Source organism: Guyanagaster necrorhizus, assembly GCF_019112545.1.
Source record: "Guyanagaster necrorhizus MCA 3950 unplaced genomic scaffold BT62scaffold_4, whole genome shotgun sequence".
Taxonomy (NCBI): Eukaryota; Fungi; Basidiomycota; class Agaricomycetes; order Agaricales; family Physalacriaceae; genus Guyanagaster; species Guyanagaster necrorhizus.
This window is the reverse complement of record NW_025064883.1, coordinates 330,052-350,547: the sequence shown is the minus strand read 5'-3', so window position 1 is coordinate 350,547 and position 20,496 is coordinate 330,052. Positions and strand designations below refer to the sequence as shown.

At 48.0% G+C, this 20,496-nt stretch overlaps 12 protein-coding genes across 12 annotated transcripts; 3 read left to right on the top strand and 9 right to left on the bottom strand.

The window, feature by feature from the left end:
• Positions 1 to 10: 10 nt before the first annotated feature.
• Positions 11 to 1,188, bottom strand: BT62DRAFT_961910 (uncharacterized protein; the record flags this gene model as incomplete). Its single annotated transcript, XM_043188614.1, has 5 exons — positions 11 to 326; positions 379 to 519; positions 570 to 722; positions 780 to 991; positions 1,047 to 1,188. 5 exons carry the CDS (start codon positions 1,186 to 1,188, stop codon positions 159 to 161), a joined length of 816 nt encoding a protein of 271 aa, XP_043043707.1. The 3' UTR covers positions 11 to 158.
• Positions 1,189 to 1,255: 67 nt separating this feature from the next.
• On the bottom strand, positions 1,256 to 4,106 carry BT62DRAFT_942981 (uncharacterized protein). The gene is made up of 15 exons (XM_043187856.1): positions 4,059 to 4,106; positions 3,906 to 4,009; positions 3,771 to 3,854; positions 3,448 to 3,722; positions 3,370 to 3,395; positions 3,279 to 3,321; positions 3,191 to 3,224; positions 2,828 to 3,144; positions 2,648 to 2,776; positions 2,483 to 2,601; positions 2,224 to 2,435; positions 2,004 to 2,170; positions 1,860 to 1,958; positions 1,739 to 1,805; positions 1,256 to 1,685 (listed from the first exon to the last, which is right to left on the bottom strand). The coding sequence occupies exons 1-15, from the start codon at positions 4,085 to 4,087 to the stop codon at positions 1,393 to 1,395; spliced, it is 1,998 nt and encodes a 665-aa protein (XP_043043706.1). The 5' UTR covers positions 4,088 to 4,106; the 3' UTR covers positions 1,256 to 1,392.
• Positions 4,107 to 4,175: 69 nt separating this feature from the next.
• On the top strand, positions 4,176 to 5,076 carry BT62DRAFT_885433 (L domain-like protein; the record flags this gene model as incomplete). Its single annotated transcript, XM_043182830.1, has 4 exons — positions 4,176 to 4,254; positions 4,305 to 4,345; positions 4,400 to 4,735; positions 4,786 to 5,076. The coding sequence occupies 4 exons, from the start codon at positions 4,176 to 4,178 to the stop codon at positions 5,074 to 5,076; spliced, it is 747 nt and encodes a 248-aa protein (XP_043043705.1).
• Positions 4,992 to 5,986, bottom strand: BT62DRAFT_961904 (uncharacterized protein; the record flags this gene model as incomplete). Its single annotated transcript, XM_043188613.1, has 6 exons — positions 4,992 to 5,294; positions 5,346 to 5,406; positions 5,458 to 5,683; positions 5,742 to 5,765; positions 5,813 to 5,836; positions 5,890 to 5,986. 6 exons carry the CDS (start codon positions 5,984 to 5,986, stop codon positions 5,148 to 5,150), a joined length of 579 nt encoding a protein of 192 aa, XP_043043704.1. The 3' UTR covers positions 4,992 to 5,147.
• Positions 5,987 to 6,017: 31 nt separating this feature from the next.
• BT62DRAFT_942974 (succinate-semialdehyde dehydrogenase) lies at positions 6,018 to 8,516 on the bottom strand. Its single transcript, XM_043187855.1, has 15 exons — positions 8,373 to 8,516; positions 8,221 to 8,314; positions 8,056 to 8,171; positions 7,933 to 8,004; positions 7,848 to 7,883; positions 7,769 to 7,801; positions 7,707 to 7,713; positions 7,628 to 7,654; positions 7,513 to 7,573; positions 7,272 to 7,404; positions 7,125 to 7,220; positions 6,991 to 7,070; positions 6,869 to 6,942; positions 6,668 to 6,818; positions 6,018 to 6,617 (listed from the first exon to the last, which is right to left on the bottom strand). The coding sequence occupies exons 1-15, from the start codon at positions 8,493 to 8,495 to the stop codon at positions 6,140 to 6,142; spliced, it is 1,581 nt and encodes a 526-aa protein (XP_043043703.1). The 5' UTR covers positions 8,496 to 8,516; the 3' UTR covers positions 6,018 to 6,139.
• Positions 8,517 to 8,805: 289 nt separating this feature from the next.
• Positions 8,806 to 10,154, bottom strand: BT62DRAFT_961897 (ubiquinol-cytochrome c r; the record flags this gene model as incomplete). The annotated part of the gene is made up of 5 exons (XM_043188612.1): positions 8,806 to 9,190; positions 9,238 to 9,266; positions 9,316 to 9,350; positions 9,402 to 9,885; positions 9,938 to 10,154. 5 exons carry the CDS (start codon positions 10,152 to 10,154, stop codon positions 9,128 to 9,130), a joined length of 828 nt encoding a protein of 275 aa, XP_043043702.1. The 3' UTR covers positions 8,806 to 9,127.
• Positions 10,155 to 10,290: 136 nt separating this feature from the next.
• Positions 10,291 to 11,881, bottom strand: BT62DRAFT_927513 (PLC-like phosphodiesterase). The gene is made up of 9 exons (XM_043185272.1): positions 11,735 to 11,881; positions 11,622 to 11,677; positions 11,520 to 11,571; positions 11,401 to 11,469; positions 11,247 to 11,352; positions 10,987 to 11,195; positions 10,854 to 10,933; positions 10,550 to 10,805; positions 10,291 to 10,502 (listed from the first exon to the last, which is right to left on the bottom strand). The coding sequence occupies exons 1-9, from the start codon at positions 11,834 to 11,836 to the stop codon at positions 10,326 to 10,328; spliced, it is 1,107 nt and encodes a 368-aa protein (XP_043043701.1). The 5' UTR covers positions 11,837 to 11,881; the 3' UTR covers positions 10,291 to 10,325.
• A 485-nt stretch (positions 11,882 to 12,366) lies between these two features.
• Positions 12,367 to 12,888, bottom strand: BT62DRAFT_984783 (uncharacterized protein). Its single transcript, XM_043189888.1, has 3 exons — positions 12,800 to 12,888; positions 12,632 to 12,743; positions 12,367 to 12,580 (listed from the first exon to the last, which is right to left on the bottom strand). The coding sequence occupies exons 1-3, from the start codon at positions 12,882 to 12,884 to the stop codon at positions 12,478 to 12,480; spliced, it is 300 nt and encodes a 99-aa protein (XP_043043700.1). The 5' UTR covers positions 12,885 to 12,888; the 3' UTR covers positions 12,367 to 12,477.
• A 135-nt stretch (positions 12,889 to 13,023) lies between these two features.
• On the bottom strand, positions 13,024 to 14,589 carry BT62DRAFT_927510 (uncharacterized protein). The gene is made up of 3 exons (XM_043185271.1): positions 14,123 to 14,589; positions 13,567 to 14,065; positions 13,024 to 13,510 (listed from the first exon to the last, which is right to left on the bottom strand). The coding sequence occupies exons 1-3, from the start codon at positions 14,495 to 14,497 to the stop codon at positions 13,143 to 13,145; spliced, it is 1,242 nt and encodes a 413-aa protein (XP_043043699.1). The 5' UTR covers positions 14,498 to 14,589; the 3' UTR covers positions 13,024 to 13,142.
• A 158-nt stretch (positions 14,590 to 14,747) lies between these two features.
• On the top strand, positions 14,748 to 17,112 carry BT62DRAFT_961889 (polyubiquitin-tagged protein recognition complex, Npl4 component). The gene is made up of 7 exons (XM_043188611.1): positions 14,748 to 14,772; positions 14,819 to 14,899; positions 14,953 to 15,071; positions 15,127 to 16,324; positions 16,376 to 16,627; positions 16,673 to 16,799; positions 16,852 to 17,112. Exons 1-7 carry the CDS (start codon positions 14,770 to 14,772, stop codon positions 17,061 to 17,063), a joined length of 1,992 nt encoding a protein of 663 aa, XP_043043698.1. The 5' UTR covers positions 14,748 to 14,769; the 3' UTR covers positions 17,064 to 17,112.
• Positions 17,110 to 18,792, top strand: BT62DRAFT_496193 (uncharacterized protein). The gene is made up of 5 exons (XM_043181160.1): positions 17,110 to 17,481; positions 17,540 to 17,698; positions 17,758 to 17,823; positions 17,881 to 18,521; positions 18,576 to 18,792. The coding sequence occupies exons 1-4, from the start codon at positions 17,241 to 17,243 to the stop codon at positions 18,510 to 18,512; spliced, it is 1,098 nt and encodes a 365-aa protein (XP_043043697.1). The 5' UTR covers positions 17,110 to 17,240; the 3' UTR covers positions 18,513 to 18,521; positions 18,576 to 18,792.
• On the bottom strand, positions 18,646 to 20,450 carry BT62DRAFT_927507 (uncharacterized protein). Its single transcript, XM_043185270.1, has 6 exons — positions 20,311 to 20,450; positions 20,172 to 20,261; positions 19,862 to 20,125; positions 19,179 to 19,815; positions 19,050 to 19,127; positions 18,646 to 19,000 (listed from the first exon to the last, which is right to left on the bottom strand). The coding sequence occupies exons 1-6, from the start codon at positions 20,315 to 20,317 to the stop codon at positions 18,865 to 18,867; spliced, it is 1,212 nt and encodes a 403-aa protein (XP_043043696.1). The 5' UTR covers positions 20,318 to 20,450; the 3' UTR covers positions 18,646 to 18,864.
• Positions 20,451 to 20,496: the final 46 nt, after the last annotated feature.

The window sequence follows — 20,496 nt, the reverse complement described above, 5'->3', positions numbered from 1 at the left end:
GAAAAAAATAGGCATTTGCAAGTGACCTTTGCCATTCAGCACGGCCGTTGCCGGTAACACTGGTAACATCCCCCATAGTTATAATTTCAATGGGCTGTAGTATTCATCAGTGTCAGTAATTACCGCCTCCATAATAGGACCATTATACCACTAACTCCTTACACCTTCTGTTTTTTACGGGGCTTCTCGAGGTCAATCTCCTCAGCATCATCATCATCGTCTGAATCATCGTCAGAGTCGTCTGAATCGATGTCGTCGTCATTGCCTTGGTCCAAGAAGTAGTTGACAGCTTCGGGAAACACCTCGTTAGCAATTGTAAGCCCGATCTGAAGGACAGAGATGAGTATTGGAACAGCTTAGTTACCAAGGTGGACTGACTTCATAGGGATCCGACTTGAGCTCGAAGAAGTTGAAGAAACTGCCCGGGTCAACGGGGTCGTCGTCAGGCTCTGGGCCTGGCTCTCGAGGGTACAGCTTGGTCAGTGCTCTGGCAGGGTCCTTCCAGTTAATTTTCATCGTCTAACACGAGTAAGCATACATAAGACTAACACAAAGCAGACCGCTCATACCGATGGCTCAATGTCACGTTCCCATGAAAAGTCGAGCATGGTCTCAGTGATACCATTTTCGTCTGGCTTTTCATCCGCTGCGCCAGGGGGGGTTATGTATTTATACTCCTTCTTGAGCACCTTGTCCGTGAAGTGAGGGTTTTCCTTGAAGAACTGCAAGACAACAGGTCAAGTTATTTGGCAACGGCTCAGTAGGAGACGGGCACTTACGAATTCGAGAGTGAAGGAACGATGCTCCTTCGTATCCCGTGTAAGCCAGACGTCCTCGAGATAAGTGAGAGCAAGCTGGTCCGAGTTGTGCTGGACGTGGATGCCGAATCCAACGTGGTTCATCAAAGCCACTGGCCAGAATTTTGGGATAGACTTGAGAGTCTCGCGACGTTTCTCCCAGAGAGGCAGCTGTTTTTTTGCCGTTTCACGTTCTGCATCGAAATAATGAGAAAACGAAGACCTGAACGACATGCAGGCCAGACTCACCGACCCAGATCTCTATCCGCTGCGTATCCTTTTGGATGTCGTTCAATTTTTGGGCATCTTCTTCGCTGAGCTCGATGCCTTGCAGGGGGTTCTCCTTCTCTTCAGTAGCACCGGGCGAGGCGCGTTTGGTTCCTTTGGACATGGTGGCGAGTGAAAGAGAGAGATGGCAGCTGCTACGAAGAGAAAATTTGCAACCGAGAAATTTGCAACTCCGCGGCGGTGATGATCAGCCTTCTCGATTAGGACTACCCTTTCAGATCACCAGCAAAGCAACATAGTATTACTCGCCCACCGTCCCTTCCAGTCTACCGGTAAATAAAATCCAAACAATACACGATATCTATCGTCAGTCAACCCGCTTCTTGATTTCCCCATCTTCCAAGCTCACCGTTCCTCTCCGTGTCCTCCCACCATTCAACCATTTCGTGGTTTTCCCCAAGCTGGTCTTCATGTCCTTGCCACCACTGAGTCCCATACCACTGCGCGCTGAGCGGAAGCCAGGACCATTATAGTAAATAATGTCGGTGGGAGGCATCAACTTTGGCCACGACACGAAATCAATGCCGTTAACGATCATGTAAGCGGCCGCCACGGTCAACAATGTAACCCAAAGCAGGAAATAATAGAACAGCGAATACTCTGAGAAGGGATGATTAGTGAGAAATTTTTTTATCATGATGTACTGAGCAAACCAGAAGTTCGAGGCAATGTTAACCCTGCACATATCATAAAACCGGAGAAAGATGCAATCACAGGCATCTGTCAAGGAAAGTGATGAGATACGCACAGAAATGGTCAAACCAAGCGACTTACAGAACGTGTTATCAAAGGGCGTGCATCGGTGACCAGAAATAAGGATGATGAGGGATTCTTTCTGGGAATCCATGTCCCTGTCACTAAATCAAAAGCGTCCTAGGAGACCGTCAACGCTATGCAGCTATATGTCTCTTATCTTACCTGTCTGGCACCGTCAAAGTAGTTGTTTTTGAGGTACCGGACCACAGACTTGACACCATCTTCAAGCACGCCCTTCTTAGTTCGTTGAGCTGTCCTTGTAAAATCAGACTTCAGTGCACCCGATCCACCATATGCCTTGGCGATAGCATCAGCATGGTCTGCCCACACTGGTGTCAAGTTAGATAACCACATACGAAGATAAGAACGGGTGACAACTCACTCTCCCGGAAATCGGCACTAAGCGCTGGGTATTCATCGATAGAGCCACCAGGAGAAAGGATTCCCAATGATATCAACTGTTGATTCAACGTCCATTTTGCTAATGCAGCTTGGACGACGTTGGTCCGGTCGAGATTGTCCATACAATTGGTGCGTACAGTACCCGATTGAAGTTTTTGTGGCTGGCTTTCACTTGCGTTGACGTGGAAGTACCTAGCATATCTATTAAGCGGAGCATAGCCAAAGGTATATACACTGACGATTGACGCTCAAGGTCATCTTCCACCTTTTCAATGAGCACACTGATGCGGTCCCAACGCATATGCTTGCACTCATTATGAAAATCAAAATATTCATAACGAACTTGAGGAAGATTGATCTAAAACATTTTAAAAGGTGCACATCAGTTCTGGGATTGAGATTACCTGAGCGACATAACGTTCATAAGCCTCTTTTACAGGCTTCTCGTGACCCTTGTGATTTACGAGATTGACCAGGGTCTGGTCTCCGTAGAGAGAGATTTGTTCCAACAGGTGCATCTTCATAACCTTGGGCTACACAGAGCATCCCATCAGTGAACGTCCATCATAGCTCGATCAACCTACAGTATCCTCTAAATCCATAATTTGCAAGTCGGGTTTATACCGCAGGGTGTTGACCTCCGCCCAAAACACGGGCACGCTACCTCGAATTTGCACAAAGCTGAGTTGCGCAGCGAATTCATCAGCGGAACGGGGTATTGTCGCAGAGTCTGGGGCTTCAACGAGGAGAATTTGTTCCGTCTCATTAAAATTGGCGACGTGCCCTTCATTATCGACGCCGCGACGGAAATAACGTGTACCCGCACGAAAACGGGACCGTCTACTTATGAGTGCGAGCTGCATGTGTCGTCCCTGCACGAAGGCAGGCCGAATGTCAAACGCTAGGGAGAAATTAAGCTGCGGCCCTCGTCTAGGAAAGTCACTCACATCCATATAGGACTGGAAGGATGAAAGGACTGAGCTGATGTTCACAGATTATTAACAAGACTGGAAAGGTAATGAAGAAGAGACTTACGTCTTGCTTGGCGTTGGCGTCTATGAGACGTGTTTGAAGGAATCTATACGTCATTCAGGACACTTGCGCCGTGTACACAGACATTACGCACCTATTCCAAAAAAATCTATCGTCTGCCTGAGTCGTCTTTCAATGAGAAGAAAGCCCCATAAACAATGTAAAGACGCACCACTTCCCAAAATGCCTTGTTGGTATCGTGCTCTCGGCGCTCCCATTGAAGTTGCAACCTCCTCGTCAAATCCCAGCCATAGCTGAAAAGAAATACACCGCCATACAGATGAGATCGTAGAAGAGCTAACAGATGTCCTTCAACTGGATGTGGCGGGTGCTGGACAGTGATGTTCGGGTTCAGTGGAAGCATGTCGAAATCGGTTGCTCGGTAAACATCTTGACCAGCGATTCGCCCGCGCGGTTCCCGGCCTGTGATGATAACCACATACTCGGCTGATGCAAAGTGAGCCAGAACATAGGACAGTGAAAGAAACCGCATACACATGGACAAGGCTATCAAGCCCAAGATACCATATATTGGTTTGCCTGACCGATGAGCCATAGGAGGTACAGCAGTATTCGGTGCTACACCTCATGAGACAAGCTATTGTGCACAATGACCAATGTAAAGCTCACGATTGAGTAACATCTCTCCAGTAGCACGGTCAATGGTCAGCGACTGTACGTTCGCAGATTCTCCAATGGGCAGAAAAGTGTAGGCATCGCTGCCTTCAAGGTAGCTGCAGAGAGTCAGAACGGAGGAAGACAGAAAAGAAGAAAATAACGGACAGCTGCAGACGCTGGTGAAGGGCCTTCATGGTGGTGGAAAGAAGAGGCAAGCCCCTTTTGCATCCAAATCGAGCGTGGCAAACAGACGCGTTCCTGCCTCTTTCGCTCTCCGTCACCATGAAGCTAACTCCCGAGCTCCTTGCCCAGGCATCGTCGGCTCTGAATCCCTGCAAGGAACGTCAGCTCGACCTACGTGGTACGGCCCTCTTCTATGCCCTCTCTTTTCCTGCTCAGCTCTCTGTACAGGATATAAAATTCCAGCCATTGAAAATCTGGGTATAACGCGGGTACGTGTCGTTAGACTTTTGTTCGCCTCTTTCACCATGTAAGACCGTATGTAGGACCAGCACGATGCTATCGACATGACAGACAACTCCGTCGTCACTCTGGGCAACTTTCCTCTGCTCAAGCGCCTGCACACACTCCTTATGTCCAACAACAGAGTGGCCGCCATTTCGCCCTCTATCCACTTATCTATTCCTCATTTGACGACCCTCGTACTCACAAACAACAACATTGCCGAACTGGGTGACCTTGAGCCGCTCAAGGAACTAAAAAACCTCAAATATCTCTCCCTGCTCGGTAACCCCGTGCGAGAAAAAAAATGGTATCGCGAATGGCTTGCCTGGAGAATACCTGGGCTAAGAGTTTTGGATTTTCAGAGAATTCGAGACAAGGTGCGCGTCTCAACCGTCCGAGCCATTCAGCCTTGTTCACGCATACGTAGGAGCGAAAAGCTGGCAAGTCTTTGTTCGTGACAGCAGAAAATTTGCCTACAGCACTTGCGACCACCATCTCGACGACGGTTTCGAACACGCAGGCTACCAAAGCTGCGTTGATGATGGACGAGCCCCGCCAGGCTGCACCAACAATTAAGGCTGGACGACTCATGTCCAAGGAGGATGCGGAGAAGGTCAAGGCCGCCATTGCAAAAGCTTCAAGCATAGATGAGATTCGGAAGCTGGAGAGGAGTCTTAGGGAGGGATACATGCCAGAGATAGAGTCTGTAGGTGCATAATTACAGTGGGCAGTATCAACATTGTATTTATCCATCATGTGTTTTAATGACTGTTATCATTGCTTTCCATTTCAAAAGGTGGCCTTGATACCGGTACCAGCTGCTCCAATCCACAATCCATGAAAGCCCAAGGCAATCACGGCATAAAGATTTGCAAGGGATGAAATCCCGTGCAAGTAACCAAACCGCCTATTCAACGTTTTCATGTCCTCAGACACCTACAGACACAATATTCAGCACGAATCAACACTTGCATCGTACTAACGCACTCCGGGTTCATTGTACACCTTTCCTTCTTGTTTTTCCAGCTTATGACGCTGGAACATAGTCCTGGGTAACGCATCGAAACTACGCCAAGAGATCCTGTATCATTTCACTCACTTGCTGGTCAGAGGACCCACAACAAAATAGTTGAATCCTTGCGCCAACGAGATAGATGCTAGAGTATACGCCTGTGCGACATCCACCACAAGGGGGTGTCTAATGTATGTGATGACATCAGGATGGGAATTGGTCCAAGACGCCAATAGACCCGAAGATAACAAGATAGAAACGACAAAATAGATCGGGAATGTCTTATGCTGTAGAGCGCCAAATTGCTGTCGCGCTGGTACCGCAAAGAGAGATTAGAAAATAAGGACGTCCTATGACTCAGGCGTGCTCACGCAAGGCCTTGAAGGCAATCACACCTTATCGTGGTTGAGCTTCAGATTCGATTCTTGCAGCACGTACTTACCACCAAAGAAAGAAACCCAGATTGCTGTAAAATCGGTAAGCACGGTTGACGGAAGAAGTGACTACAACTTCACTAACACATTCCAAACAGCCAGGCATATCCTACGAGATATAATCCACTTGGAGAAGCCAGTTTCAAGACGGAATGGAATGTCAGAATCTCTACTTCTGCCATGATGGTTGTTGGTTAGTGAGTAAGTAATGATCCGGCACATATATATATTCTTGACCGGGCCCGGGTCTCGCTTAGTTTGTCAGGTGCTACTACAAGTACAAAAAGCTTTCCATAAGCAAAATTACAAGAGTTCGTACTTCGCGGCGCCGTCCTTCACATACCCAATCCACCGAAAACAATCAGCTTCGTATTCATATACTCATCTATTCCGTGCGGTCCCCCTTCTCTTCCAAGACCACTTTCCTTGATACCACCAAATGGAATGACGGCTTGGCTTATGAGACCGGTATTCGCACCAACCATCCCCACTTGCAGCTTTTCGGCAACTCGCCACACTCGGCCCACGTCTCGCGAAAAGAAGTAACCAGCAAGTCCGACATCCGTCGAATTCGCTAGCCTTACCACTTCCTCTTCGGTCTCAAATTGTTGTAGCGCCGCTAAAGGACCGAACGTTTCTTCACTATTCAGCATGGCGTTGGCGGGCACTTCAGATAGGACTGTGGGGAGGTAGAACGAGGTATCGGGAATGCCCTTGCCGCCTATTAGAACCTGGGCGCCTAATGACACAGCATCATTGACGTGACGAGCGACTTTCTCCGCGGCCCGAGCATGAATAAGTGGACCGTGAGTGCTGTAAATGAGAATTAGGGTTGGAGTCATGGGCTCTTGAGGGAAACTCACGTCTGCTCATCCAGGCCATTTCCGACTTTGAAAGCAGCCACCTTTTCTGTCAGACGTGATGCAAACTCTGCATAGGCGTTCGATTGGACGTAGATCCGATTCGCACAGACACACGTTTGGCCACTGCCGCGGAACTTGCAAAGAATTGCAGCTGGATGAAAGTGAGAACCAAATTTTAAAGCGGAAACGGAGTAATATTACCATCGACAGCTTCTTCGATGTTAGCGTCGTCAAACACAATGAATGGCGCATTTCCTCCTGCTTCCAGGGAGATTCTGAAGATATGTCAGTGCGTCAAAACATGGATGAAAAGCTTTTGCTACTTCTTCAATGTCGATGCAGCTAGCCCGTAGAGCAGTTTTGCAACAGGCGTTGACCCAGTGAAAGAAACTTTTTTGATAGCCTGGGACAACGTTCAGTTAGGAAGCGAGATAACCAAGTCAAATACATGTAGTACCTTATTCTCGCATAGCTCCCTTCCAACGGTAACAACGTTTTTTTCAGTAGTGACCATATTGACAACACCATCAGGAATACCGGCACGACGACACAGCTACATACCACCTTAGAGACCCTAAGTAAACAGCCAGAACTGTATATTCACCTCTGCGATAGCGAGTGCTGAAAAGGGGGTTTCTGGTGGGGGCTTGATCACAGCCGTGCAACCAGCAGCTAGGGCAGCACCCAGTTTCCGTGTAATCATAGCAGAAGGAAAGTTCCATGGTGTAAGAATGGAACTACAACGTTCGTCAACGTATAAACGATCTTAATCGTCAAATTACATACACAACACCTGTTACCAGGTTTCAGAAGGCCCCATTAGCAGAAGTGATAGATAATAAAACTCACCGATTGGTTGCTTGATTACGAGGTTTCTGATATTACTGTTAGCAGAAGGAATCTGTTCTGGTTCGAATGCAAAAATGTTGAGTTCAGATCTAACAATAGGTCTGTAGTTACCTCCGTATGCCCTCACGGCTTCTTCGGCTATTGAAGGCTTGAATCACTGAAAGAATTAGGAACTTGATAGAATGCCTACCATACCACTACGGATGAAATAGTCAATATGACCGATGTGAAAATATGTAAACAATGACAGACCTCGATGAATGAAGCACTGTAGGCGTTCTCACCCTAACAAATGACATCAGCATGATGCTATTTGAGACCGCAAACTTGCCATGCCCTCCTTGAGCGGTTTCCCGTTTTCGAGGGTCTGTTGACATGCGTAAGAAACTCGGAAGTCTGATATAGGACGCTCATACAATTATCCTGGACAAGTCGTCGTGATTCTCTTGCATGAGGGCGAAGAGTTTCATTAGTATGTCGTGTCGGTGCTGATGAAGGATTGCATGAGTGGGTAAGCGAGGATAAGGCGTATTGCCAACCTTGGCGGTCGTTCTACTCCATGCGGGAAATGCCTTGGAGGCTGCATCTATAGCTTCCATTGTTTCAGATAGACCCATCTCAGGGACTGTCCCGAGCTCTTCGAGAGTAGCGGGATCTAGGCGAGCTATATTAAAAGTTCTCGACGCGTACTGGAAGACACTCACTAGTCACACTGATAGTTGCTCCGTCTTTTGCATCACTCCATTTTCCGTCCACAAATCCTTGCATTTTAATGAGGCTTGAGTCCTTGAGACCAAACTGCAGGCAGATAGCGCGTCAGTCATCTTTTGCAGTTGGAATGCATCGCTCTTCGCACCGCAGAGACCTGGGTGCTCGCCATCCTGAATTTGTGTCGGGACGTGGATGTGGTAGCACGAATGCTGAGAAGAGTTCGTGGTTGAATGGCGATGAACGCCGTCAATCGAGAATGGGAAAGCATTGAATAAAGCGCCCTCGTCTGTCTCAAAAAGCAAATTATGACCTTCCTGATGACCTGCCGGCTTATTCCGGGCCGGTCCAATTCCCACCGGCATTTGACCGGCATGCAAGGATAGAATTCATCCCACAAAAATTAAACTTTCTTGTCCTTCTCGTCCCGGAGTCTTCAGATAAGCTTCAGAATCCCAGACGTAAGATGAAAGATTGTCCTTGAAGTGGCCAGCTTTCGCAGGCCTTGTTGTCAACAGAGAGGGCACCAGATTGTCTGTTTTCCATGAAACCCTTGGCAACAAGATGCCCAGAGATATAAGATTGGCAGTATTGTATATCCTGATGGATGGGCATGGATTCATCAAGAATGACACTATGATAACGCAAAATGATCTTCTATTATTCTTTTCCTAAGCGCTAAGTAATCACGATAAGGCCCGTTGTGAGCAATCTTGACCTCGCCTGGCCACCGAGGAAGGATCGAGGAGAGTCAAAGTATCAGCGCTCAAAAAAAAACAATAGGATCTTGTTATGGTACTTAACCTTACATTTTTTCATCTTCTGTCAAGAGATTCACGCTAAGCGTTTGGATATAGATGTTCGGGAGGCAATAAATACAGCCTTTTGATCTATTGAACACATCTATCCGATAACAAGTTTGCCTTCCGCTTCATTAAATTCGTAGGCGGGAATTTCCAGGTTGAGCTAAGGAGAATGAGAGACGTGAAATAGTTGTCGATGTGAGTACTCACAGGGGCAGGGCCTTTACGGGCACGGCCAGCTGGAGGAAAATGAGTTAGCCAAGCATTAGTTACGGGAAGAAAACATACAGATATCATAATGGGAACCATGGCAAGGGCAGAACCTGGTAGTGGGGTAAAAATGCATCAAGCAAGGCGAATTAGATCATACGCACCATCCTCCGTAATCACCCGCTTCACCGATAGGTACACAACCTAGATGAGTGCAAACGCCCAGCATGACCAGCCATTCAGGCTTTTTCGCACGGCTCTCGTCGCTCTCGGGGTCCCTAAAGCTCTTCCAGTCTTCCCTTCTGGCCTCCTCAATTTCTGCCTGTGTTCGATGCCTGATGAATACGGGCTTGCCACGCCACTTGATGATCACGTTCTTGCCCTCGGGTATGTTGCCAAGCTCTACCTCAACTTTGGCGAGCGCAAGAACATCGGCGGAGGCAGACATTGTGACGAGGAACTCGGAGACACTGGACTTTGCAACAGATGCGGAGAGAACACCGAGGGACCCGACCATGAAATAAGAAAAGGCGCGGTTCATGTCCGTATTGGGTGCACGGTACTGAGAGAAATCAGGGACTTCAGGTGCATCTTTGACGATGGCAGAGGTATGAAGGAGGCGCGGTCGGAAAGTGGTAGTGGGTGGAACTGCATAACTTGCTTGTAAAGAATACTTTTCTTCGGAAAAAATGCTGCTTACTGTTGAAAAAAGTCTTAGAGATGAGACCAGACGAAGACCTTGAAATACCGCCAGCCCATTTCTGAGGAGTGTCAGAACGGGCGGTTTCACCATGCCCATGTCCATCAGCGGGAGCCCTGGTAGTAAGGTTGACCAAAGGCGCCAAAGGGACGCCAGAAGGGCGGGCGCGCACAGTGGGCGCGACGTTGAGGACTTTTTTCACAGCGAAGGAAGCCATGAGAGACGGAATAGCACGTTGACAATGACAACGACAGAGGAGGGTTGCTCTCCACGGGGTTTGCCGCACCTATCCGCGCGTTCCGTTTTGTCCCGCTAAATGTGACGTCAGGTGACGCCGATAATTATTATTTTAGGCATAAAACTATAATCATTGACGTTTCGTTGTAATCTAGTATGTAGTTTGGATATGTCGAGCCAGACACTGAAATACCTTATCCCGAGGAAACCCAGGTAGCACTTCATATCCCTGCTGTTCAAAAAACCGTTTCATGGCAGATGTGTAGTCAGTGATTACTCCATCCACACCCCATTCCAACAGTTGCTGAGCGATGTTCAACCGGTTAACCTGTCTTCATTTAGCTTACAATCATAAGGAACTTGAACTGGGCTCACTGTCCAAGGTTTGACCTCCCTACCAAGTGAATGGGATGTCGCGATCATTTTTTCGGTCGTAAAATATATGAAACCATCCTTGCTTGGGTCTTCCACAGGCGAGTCGTCAGAAGCATCACATGGCGAAAGAATGTCAGCGTCGATGGCATCAGCGGCCCTTGCAACCCTTTCACCCTGTGTCGCACCTTCAAAGGAGTCCAGATTCAAGCCCGCTAACCACGCAGATGTATTGTTATCTGCTCCAACCGCTGTCCCTCTACGGGTTCATCAGCAATGATTCACATATTGAGACAGAGATATTTACGAAGAGATAAGAGCAGCAGTTCTCACTGTCGAGTCCTTTGACTTCATGCCAATGAGTGTTCTCCAATCAAAACTCTGATACTAAAGCCGGAGTAGAAAAAAAAACTAAAAACATTGGATATCAGAGTACTCACTGTGATAGAGTAGAAATAGGGGCTATGGGCAAAAGCCGCGTGTTGATATTCCACAAAGTCGTCAACTGAACGTGTTCGGTAGGGGTAATCGGCATCGATCTTGGATTCGACATTAAAGAGCATTCCATGCTCCGTATCCACGCATTCAACAAAGTCAAACAACTCTTCCAGGGTAGACAATTTTGTTCCCGGATAAACGAGTTGTTGGGCTGCGCTGTGATAAGACTTCAGCTACAAAACCAGAAGAGCAACAGACTCACGGAAATCGTCGAGCCTCTGCGAGCCGCAGTCCAAGGTTTTGAGTTGTGCAAGCGTGAGATTGGCAATGTATTTCCCAACGTAAGGGTAGTCCGGATCGCCATCAAACTGAGAACAATGTCAGTGGTTTCATAGGTTGTTGAGCCTTAATTTTACCACCGGCGCAGTATCCAGGCACTTTTCTGCAGCGATGTTCTCATCGTGCCAGACAATAACCGCCCCATCCTAGACTAAGTCAGGACATAGATTGAAAGATACTCTAAATGTTCACATACCTTGGTAATGCCGTTGTCTAGCTCCAAGGTTTTGGCGCCATGGATGAGTCCCCTGCGAACTAATGATGAAGCAAAGGGCCTTTTACCGTTGGAGAAACTCACCAAGCAAAACTGGGAAGGATGCTTTCCACAGTTTCTCCTCTGCCACCACGGTGGGACTGCAACAAGTAATCAATTAACCACCAACGTGGTCTAAGTATCTCGAAATTTCTTGCCTGAAGATCAAATGCCTTGCAATTCTGATCCAGGAGAGACAACACGCAGAAACTGGTGCGAATGTTAAAGGCTAGAAGTAGTAAATTATTGAAGAACCACATAGCCTGACACTGCAAAGAAGAGGAGAAAGGAACCGAACGACCTCGTCGTACTACGAAGAGTAGTCTGGTCTCATAGCATGCCGCAGTAGGGGTGGACCTTAGACACATACGAACGTTCATGGCTTAAGGACCAGATTTGGGCCGAAATTGGAGCTATCGGACATTTGCAATACAGTATCGGCGTGGAAACATAGCGTTGCAACGGGGTTGTGGTTCGTGATGAAAGTAGGAATCATGTCGCCTAAAGCCCTCGACGTAGCTGAGTACACCGTGGACGAACTTGGCAGACAACTTTTTGAGAGAAGGGCCACCTTGCAAGCGGTCAAATCGCATTGAGTCGCTGTCTTCACAAGGCTACTTTTTAGTTGCTGACAATGCAGCAATGTCTGCACGGCGCCGTGACAATAAGTTGACGTCCGGTTACGCAACTCACGAACGTGCCCCAGCGGCGGTTGAAGTCCATCAGCATCCAATGTCACGAAGCTAGCTCATCGCTCATCTTTCATCGAAAGTATCAAAATCCAACAGTTGCCTAGCCTTGCGGGACAAGCAATGATGAGAATGTAAAATTCCGAGCGTACTCTATCAATGAGTCAGAATTCCGAGCATTGAGATATTCAGCTGTTAAACATGAAGATGCGTCATTTATTAGATACGGGATCAGAACTCTCTGTCGAAGGATGTCTGTCTGTCTTGGTGTTCGGCAATCCAAGATTTTTCCAATCGTCTCGGTCCATTAGTCCCCTGCAGAATATGTCAAACCGAGTCGCGTGACACGCGGATGCACAAGCTCACTTATCCATCCGACAATTCAAGTAATCCTTAGTCAAATCCCGGCAAGGTGTGGACTTGCTACCATTGCTCTTTAAGCATTGCATATAAAGAACCATCTTCTCCTTACATTCCCCTGTATTTTCGTTTGCCATTGTCAGTTGCAAGAAATTTGCTTTCTATTAAACCGACCATAGTGATCCAAAGGAAAAGATCCACGCTGGGGAGGTGTAGGCTTGAAGCCGAGGTCGAGAGATGGTGGTCGTCCAAATGACATTGATTCAGAGCGTGGGAACTTCCATCACCGGCATTTGCCAAATTCAGCTCCTTGGCCGGAACATCAGCATATACTATCCATCGAACAAATTCTTGGTAGAGTATGGGATTAATAGGTACTTCCACAAGTAAGACGTCCGACAGCTTGCTTCTGGATACTTCAGCCCTGGGCTCCGTGTGAGTAAATAATATCTTCTCATAGTCCGTGAAGAAACTACAAATGACCCAATGTCGACGCCCCGGCTCGAATTGCTGTTATTCATCTCTTTCTTGCCTTGCCTTTCCCTTTCCCTTTTACCTTTGCACGTCCCTCACCAGTATACTCCGAGTCGGAAGAATCACCATTCGAGTCTGAATTCCTATCTTTCTCCTCAACGGAAGGCCCCTCCCCACTTGGACTCAACGTCGAAGCCCTGCCATGATCCCACATAGAAGAGGACACTGTGTCTGGTGTTAAATGCACGCCAGCTAGTCGACTCCCTTTCAACATGACAATTTCTTTCAGCCACCCATTCTCTCTCCTGAGGTCAGCGGCTTCTTTCTCTAGCTCTTCCGCGCGCCCAGCAAGGTCAGAAACTGATCTTTCTAGATTGAGTGTCTTCTGCTTCTTCTTGATCCTGAATCGAGCTGAAGGCAAAAAATCTTGGTTTTTGCGCCAAATAAGAGACCCATGTCCACTTTACCTGAAGCCGCTGTATTTCGTTTACGCTTGTCATCCGCACCACCTTCTGGAGAGTCTATATCTGGCGGCGAAGCCGTGGGAGGAGCAGGAGTCGATGTAGAGGCCACCGACTGTGTCGGTGCTCCCTGGGGAGGTGGTGCGTGGTAGTAACTTGACTGGGTCATTTGGTCGTAAAAATAGGGCAACATATGTGGAGGGAATCCTGCGTTTGGATGTTGATTAGGGAATAATCCACTGGAAGATGAGGATTGCTGTTGAGGCCACGGCACATTCGGGACGCCAGAAAACTGTTGTGCCTGACTTTGTTGAAGAGCTCCGAGTAAATGCAACGGTATCCCTGGAGGCAGGCCACCCTGAAGATTCAGTGGAGGATATCTTTGGCCTTGGACGACTTGCAAGGCCTGCAAGAGGGCAACAACGGACGGATCAAGTGGCCCGTTGACTTGCTGGGCATTGGAAGACGCAGCAAACTGAGCAAGAAGCACTGCGTCCTGAAGGTCCTGGATAGGATATTTTTTTAGCACTGTGGCAATCAAGGAATAGGCTGTTTTCGCTACCCTATTATTGTTGTCTCGTGAGCCAGACGCGCCCGGTGGAGAACGTGATCTTTGGGGCTTAGATGAAGAGGGATTAGAGGAGCTGCTGGAATTTTCCTCGTCCATATCGAAAGAAAATATCAAATTCTTCCAGCGGTCCAATTCAGTTTGAATGGAATCTAAGGCAGGGGAGTTCTCTGATGCGTCGGAGACCGGGCTTTTCAGGGAAAAGAGCATGGCCAGAAGTAGTACGTCAACGGGTGACCAGCATAGCAGAGTGGAAGAAGTTCTGCGTCCATTCGACCAATGTTTAGCGATTCGCAATAGATTCACAAGATTGCGACAGCCAAATAACGCAACCTCGCGAATAGCCGATTCGTGCTTTCTAGAAGGCATGGGGCGAAAACACACATATTGCGCATGTCCATAGAGAGGGGATGAATGGATATAGTCGAAAAAACGAGTATTCAATGCCACACGGACTTGTACTTCATATAAAGTAGGGAATTCCGAATACCTCTGGTGCCTTCGAAGGCGATCGCCGCATGGATATCCCCATTTGGAATGATTACGTGATCTGCACGTGTATTACGCGTCGATCTGGTGACAAGTCTTAGTAGGGACCACCATCTCATTGCTATTACTTCTTTCTCTGTCTTGATTTACCAATGGTATGGTCACCCTGATGCATCTGGAAATTTCACTTACGGTTTGTAGCTGCTCAGGATTCGTTCAAAAGATGGCAATTTTCGCTTCGAGTTTCCGCCTACGGCCGACATCACTGAATTGCTGAACAAGGTCAGTGCTTGGTTGCGCTTCCACACGATCTGACATCGTTTCTCCCCCTCTAGATACTGGAGACATCGCCTGATGCGGATCTACAAACTATCACCGTGTCGAATCAGCCTCGTGGCAACGAAATATCAATCCTGACTTTGAAAGGGCGGACTTTGAAGAGCATCGGCCTCAAGTGCGTACACGGTGCTCATCGTCTCAAGTTCATCTTTTTCACCACTTGTATTTAGTCACGGCGATCTCATCTTTGTGAATTACCAAGCCAAGGCGGCATCGAGTTCGGCTACGGAAACACCAATACAGAGCGCTCAAACCAGCCATCACCCGTCATCGAATGAGAAGAGGCCGTGGGAAACAGTTCAAGAAGACAATGTGGATGTCTATTGGCGCACTCACGACGGCAAAATTCCAAGGGGACGTGATGCTCAGTTTTGCAAGCATGGCGCCAGAGGAATGTGTGACTACTGTATGCCCCTAGAACCTTACGATGCGGCGTATCATAAGGAGCACGCTATCAAACATCTCTCCTATCATGCCTATCTGCAGAAAATCACCCCGAAAATAATGCCTTCTGCAGCTTCGTCTTTGCCGTCTCTCAGTCAGCTCTCTTACAAGGTGAAGACACTGTGCCCAACAGGTGCACATCTTCCATGGCCTGCTGGGATCTGTACCTATTGCCAGCCTTCGGCCATAACTCTTCAATCTCAGCCTTTTCGAATGGTTGATCATCTCGAGATTGCTTCTATGGATATTGTAGATAGATTCCTCGAAGCATGGCGAAGGACGGGGTTACAACGTTTCGGATGGATGATTGGCCGTTACGAACCATATGAGAAGGTACCTATGGGAATCAAGGCCGTTGTGGAAGCTATCTATGAACCGCCACAAGAAGGCGAGTTGGATGGTTTGACCCTCGGTGTGCCTTGGGAAGAAGAAGGCCGTATCAAAGAGCTCTCAGCTTCTGCGACAACTCCACTGACTGTTGTTGGATATATCTTCACCGACCTTGATCCAACGGAGGAGGATCGAACAAAGAATGTGTATAAGAGACATCCAGGCTCCTTTTACCTATCCTCATTAGAGGTAATATTCGCGGCCACGATGCAAAACTCCCATCAGATACCTTCTAAATCCTCGCCTACGGGTCAATTTTCGTCGCGTTTGGTTACGGCAATCTTGACTGGAACGGAAGATGGACAGGTGGACGTTTCCGCATATCAGGTCTCTGCACAAGCCGAGGCTATGGTTGAGGCAGATATGATCGAGGCTAGCGTCGATCCTGGTATTGTCAGAGTCAAGGAAGAGGATCGAAGCCAAGAAACAGCTCGATATGTTCCTGATGTCTTCTTTTCTTACAAAAATGAGTACGGTTTGGAGGTCAAAAAGAGTGCAAAGCCAGCCTTTCCCGTGGAATATCTCTTGGTAAATGTAAGTTTGTGTGTTTTTAATCCAGGACAATAATTAATGGCATGGAATTAGGTGACACATGGGTTCCCGCAAAATCCGTCACCGATGTTCCAATCGACTCAGTTTAACATTGAAAACCGACCTGGATTGGAAGATCAACGAATTGAACATGTTCTTTCCACCCTGCATTCATTAGGTGCTCCCGATATCCCGGATAGTCGACACCTACAACCGCGACGAGCCCGTAAGACGTTTGAGTTAGCCAAATGGCTAAGTGATTGGCATCTCATCGCTTTCTTGGGTACAACTCAGCTATTCTCACCAGTAAGTCGTGGGAGATTATCTCCCAACTTGTCTGACACGATTCAGGAGGACATGAAGATACTCATGCGAACTGTCACCTCATCCACTTTGCTGGAGGATGTCAGCCAATTGGACTCTTTATTGTCCACCGAGGGTTGGCATACTCTTATGATGTTTACACGGGAGAGCGCCCGTAAGTTGACAATGTGTTGTATACGAACGCAAATGCTCATGCCCTTTTCTAGCTCAGCCGAACACCGCTTCAACATCTGCCGCAATGGATGAAGACATTCCGCAGGAGGTATTGGACCAAATTGCGGCCGCAGATGTTGCTTCAAGGGGAAGCAATGGAGGAGGATCTGGGCATGCAAGCAACAGCACTAGAACCTGTCCCCATTGTACTTTTGAAAACGATCATGGAGGAACTGACTGTGAAGTCTGCGGATTACCATTATAAATGTATGATTATTTGTCACAATTGCTTGAATATAACACCACTGTTAGCGAATTTTGTCCCTTCAAGCTTCATCGTTTAGCTAGTTTTCTCGGAAAAGGATAACCATGTTCCCAGGATCCAGCGACAGCCTCGTGTAAACTGCGTTTCTCACTGATATTCATACTTGTTCTGCTCTCTATGGGCTCTTTCGATGATTATAATCGCCATGGGGGCTTTTATCGTCCTGTCAAAGATTTGATGAGGCCCTGGACGCCTTCACCCTTTAGGCCAGCTGTGCCTTTGCCTTCTGCCAGTGACCAACCACCCCAAACACCTGTAAAGATACCCCCAGTGCCGCCATATACTATCAAAACGCGTTACTATGACGTGAGAGCTCACGAGCGCAACAGGTTTGTTCGTCTGATCAGACGTCTTTTGCGTGAGTTCATGCACCCCTCACAAAGGAAGACAATGCTGATCAACTTGCGTTCTCGTAGGCCTCGACTACAAAGTCGTTAAGCGGAAGATCCCTATGTACCACCCTCTCGAGCTCGATCCACCAGCGCCAAAATATCCTTCTGTTCCTTTATCAGATTGGAAAGCATGGGGGTACTACGCGTGGCCTAGTGTTAACGGTGGTTTTGTCTGCAACCAATGTTCGTTCTCAGTTGGCTTCCTTATCTTCATACTTTCTTCTTATCAGTAGATGAAACAGCACCAGGTCCCAAAATATCTGTGGAAATCGATCCGGTAGAGATGTACAACGCGCTGCAGAGTCCAAGTGAGCAACTACGTTCGGAGTTTTCAACTTTCAAAGTGCTCACAGTTCTTCTCAAAGAGGGTGGGCACCATCCTGAGCGATGGATCCCAGGCCAACGACTTCCCGGGCTCCCTCCTCGACCGACAAGATGGAAACAGCCCCAACGAGGCGCACCACTTCCCTTTCCTTGGGAGTGCCAGCTCAATCCGTGGCTCATACACTCCAAGGAAGGGCTTATTCCTGTATTCTGGGATATCACTGCCGACGTCGAAATAATGATGCTTAATCTCGATAATAGCGTCATATTCCTTGGCAAGCCAGACAGAGCCCAGCCCGCGACATGGCCCTTTGTCACACACCTGCTCATAAATGCGATCATGATCAATGGCAAGTACTTGAATGGCTGGCCCATTATGATCATCAACTTGAACGGGATTTGTTGTGATGATGTCTTTGTCGGGATATATGATACCTTCCAGCAGTACGTATCTGGTGAAGAGTTTGATAGCTGGCCTGCAGAAGTACAGGCAGCGGCTGAAAGCATGCATCGGATTCGACGAGATAAAAATATTGAACAACACGAGGAAACGGCTCTGCGTCGATGTGACTACTTTGGACGCTACCACTTTTTCAACGGGCTGGAACTTAATCCCGACAGGCAGGGGTGGATTTTACACTTGATAAAGTCCCGTTTTGATAGGCTGCCATAATTCTTCGAAGTCGTATTTTTTTGTTATTATTTCTATGACCTTCCAAATCATCATTATCTTCAGGAACTGCCGTCTGCTTCACTTTTCTGTTGTATTTAATGCAGTCTTGCGCACAGACTGTACGTGTGCTGCACTCCAGAGTAAAAAAGAAAAGAAGACAAGAAGAAAGAAGTAACCATTAGTACCTTGCTACATGACGCTGAGTACTGGCTTCTATAGGGCTAAGCTTGATGCGTGCTTCAATCCGCTGTAATTGCATTATATATCCCGATCCAAGTTAGGATCACTCCGCGATCAGTTGACACTACATTCACTTCCACACCGGGGAAACAAAAGAAATAAAAATAATTGTCTAGGAAGTGAATATCCACCAACCAGCAAAGGCCAAGCCGAAAATGATACCAAGAGCCCGTGCAACGATAACAACGACGAGGGCCTTTCTAATAGCAGCATAGAATGTGCTCAATGCAGAGCCCGACCAGTTTATTCTAAGGAAGCGATAAGGTCAACTGACGACGAAAATAATGAGCCCCTTACCTCCTGTCATTGTTATTGCCGGATCGCACACTGGCCTCCCAGCCACGGATAACTTCACGATAGCGTTTACCAAATAGCCTGGGAAGAAGTTATGAGAACGCCGCTGGAGATAATATGTATGCGACGCACCAAATCCAGAAATTAACGTCAGGATACGAAAATCGGGGAAACACACTGGCCAGACTTGGAGCAACAACTTCGGTGCGCATGCCGGGAACATCGCTTTGATAAGGCAGGTACATGACAGGGGAAAGAGGAGAGGAGCGACCTTTCTCAATGTTTATTTCAGGGTCATGTGCGCTCTTCGAGGAAGGGGTGGGGAGGATCATGTATGACATCAAATCGAGTGTCATACCGAGGGATAGTCCCCAGAGTTTGAGAACATGAGGTGGATGGGGGGACGATGCCTGGCCTAAGACGATAGCTGGAAACTCCATGCTTCCAATCAAGACTCGAACAAGGAGGCGGAGTGCGGTTGAATGTTTTGGGGCGAGGCGAGAGGCAGCGTCGACAGTGACGGTGGACCACTTGGGCGGCGGATGAGCAGAGACGAGAGACGCTAGAGGTATCCAATGGAGGGTCGTAGACGGGGCGGGGTCTGGAGACGGGGAATGAGGGGAAACTTGAAGAAAGACAAAGGGCGAGAGAATCATTAACAATCGTTTTCCGAGGGAGGTCGTAATTTCACGGTCATCCAGTTGGCCGATGCAGATGTAGTCACGTTCAGCAAGATCTATGCCTATCTCTTCCCATGTTTGGCGAAGAGCTAAAGAGTGTCAGCTTTGCCGTGTGTCGAACGACAGTGTACGCACCAGTATAAGCCCCACCCTCGTCGTCTGGTTCTGTTCTACCTCCAGGGAATGCGACATGAGCCTCCTTGGGAGGCACAGTTCCGTCGTCGTTCACAGGATGATCTCTTCGTAAAAAGAGAATTTCTGGCTGGGCGTTGGGGTCATTTACCCAGTCTAGCTGGAAGAACTCAGATAGTTGGGGAGGGGCGGTGGAGGTCGTCGAAGCGCTGTAACTTGGGGCGGGAACGACACGAATGACAATGGCGACTGCAGCACGACGTGGCTCTACATAATGTGAGCAAGAGAGGGGAGTGACACGTAAAAGACGTACGAGTCGGCGGCGAGGCGATAATTCGGGGGGGCGTTGAGCGAATGCGATGAAGTGCTCGAGAAAGCAGAGGCACGACGGAGACAGGTTTATCTGTGAACGGTGAGCAGCAGAAATGAGGAGAGCAGCGAAGGAGTCTTACCAGACATGACGGCAGAGAGGAAGAACAGTCCCGTTAATTTCTTCCCCAACCGATCGTAAATTTTGTTGATGACGCAATTTCCCACGGTGAGCCTGGGCACATTCAGCCTGTATCTTGCTTCTCTCTATTTCTATTTCGCCTCCAAAGCAGAACGCGTTCCCGACTGGTCTCGACTGTCGCCGCGTG

What these genes read in the sequence shown, in the direction of transcription:
- BT62DRAFT_942981 (XM_043187856.1), bottom strand. Translation starts at nt 4,087, where the DNA reads ATGAAGGCCCTTCACCAGCGTCTGCAGCT. An exon ending in TGGAGAGATGTTACTCAATC is followed by an intron (nt 3,855 to 3,905) that starts GTGAGCTTTACA and finishes CATGAGGTGTAG; the next exon opens with CACCGAATACTGCTGTACCT. An exon ending in ACGCCAACGCCAAGCAAGAC is followed by an intron (nt 3,225 to 3,278) that starts GTAAGTCTCTTC and finishes TGTGAACATCAG; the next exon opens with CTCAGTCCTTTCATCCTTCC.
- BT62DRAFT_942974 (XM_043187855.1), bottom strand. Translation starts at nt 8,495, where the DNA reads ATGCTTTCCCATTCTCGATTGACGGCGTTCATCGCCATTCAACCACGA. An exon ending in ATCAAGCAACCAATCGGTGA is followed by an intron (nt 7,405 to 7,512) that starts GTTTTATTATCT and finishes CGAACGTTGTAG; the next exon opens with TTCCATTCTTACACCATGGA. An exon ending in GCTGCATCGACATTGAAGAA is followed by an intron (nt 6,943 to 6,990) that starts GTAGCAAAAGCT and finishes ACATATCTTCAG; the next exon opens with AATCTCCCTGGAAGCAGGAG.
- BT62DRAFT_927513 (XM_043185272.1), bottom strand. Translation starts at nt 11,836, where the DNA reads ATGTGGTTCTTCAATAATTTACTACTTCTAGCCTTTAACATTCGCACC. An exon ending in CCTATTTCTACTCTATCACA is followed by an intron (nt 10,934 to 10,986) that starts GTGAGTACTCTG and finishes CTCCGGCTTTAG; the next exon opens with TATCAGAGTTTTGATTGGAG. An exon ending in GGGAGGTCAAACCTTGGACA is followed by an intron (nt 10,503 to 10,549) that starts GTGAGCCCAGTT and finishes AAATGAAGACAG; the next exon opens with GTTAACCGGTTGAACATCGC.
- BT62DRAFT_984783 (XM_043189888.1), bottom strand. Translation starts at nt 12,884, where the DNA reads ATGTCATTTGGACGACCACCATCTCTCGACCTCGGCTTCAAGCCTACA. An exon ending in TTTTCCTTTGGATCACTATG is followed by an intron (nt 12,744 to 12,799) that starts GTCGGTTTAATA and finishes ACGAAAATACAG; the next exon opens with GGGAATGTAAGGAGAAGATG. An exon ending in TTGAATTGTCGGATGGATAA is followed by an intron (nt 12,581 to 12,631) that starts GTGAGCTTGTGC and finishes CATATTCTGCAG; the next exon opens with GGGACTAATGGACCGAGACG.
- BT62DRAFT_927510 (XM_043185271.1), bottom strand. Translation starts at nt 14,497, where the DNA reads ATGCCTTCTAGAAAGCACGAATCGGCTATTCGCGAGGTTGCGTTATTT. An exon ending in CACGAGACAACAATAATAGG is followed by an intron (nt 14,066 to 14,122) that starts GTAGCGAAAACA and finishes TATCCTATCCAG; the next exon opens with GACCTTCAGGACGCAGTGCT. An exon ending in ACGAAATACAGCGGCTTCAG is followed by an intron (nt 13,511 to 13,566) that starts GTAAAGTGGACA and finishes TTTTGCCTTCAG; the next exon opens with CTCGATTCAGGATCAAGAAG.
- BT62DRAFT_961889 (XM_043188611.1), top strand. An exon ending in TCACTGAATTGCTGAACAAG is followed by an intron (nt 14,900 to 14,952) that starts GTCAGTGCTTGG and finishes CTCCCCCTCTAG; the next exon opens with ATACTGGAGACATCGCCTGA. An exon ending in CAACTCAGCTATTCTCACCA is followed by an intron (nt 16,628 to 16,672) that starts GTAAGTCGTGGG and finishes GACACGATTCAG; the next exon opens with GAGGACATGAAGATACTCAT.
- BT62DRAFT_496193 (XM_043181160.1), top strand. Translation starts at nt 17,241, where the DNA reads ATGGGCTCTTTCGATGATTATAATCGCCATGGGGGCTTTTATCGTCCT. An exon ending in TCTGATCAGACGTCTTTTGC is followed by an intron (nt 17,482 to 17,539) that starts GTGAGTTCATGC and finishes GCGTTCTCGTAG; the next exon opens with GCCTCGACTACAAAGTCGTT. An exon ending in TGGTTTTGTCTGCAACCAAT is followed by an intron (nt 17,699 to 17,757) that starts GTTCGTTCTCAG and finishes TAGATGAAACAG; the next exon opens with CACCAGGTCCCAAAATATCT.
- BT62DRAFT_927507 (XM_043185270.1), bottom strand. An exon ending in TATCGCCTCGCCGCCGACTC is followed by an intron (nt 20,126 to 20,171) that starts GTACGTCTTTTA and finishes CACATTATGTAG; the next exon opens with AGCCACGTCGTGCTGCAGTC. An exon ending in CGAGGGTGGGGCTTATACTG is followed by an intron (nt 19,816 to 19,861) that starts GTGCGTACACTG and finishes GACACTCTTTAG; the next exon opens with CTCTTCGCCAAACATGGGAA.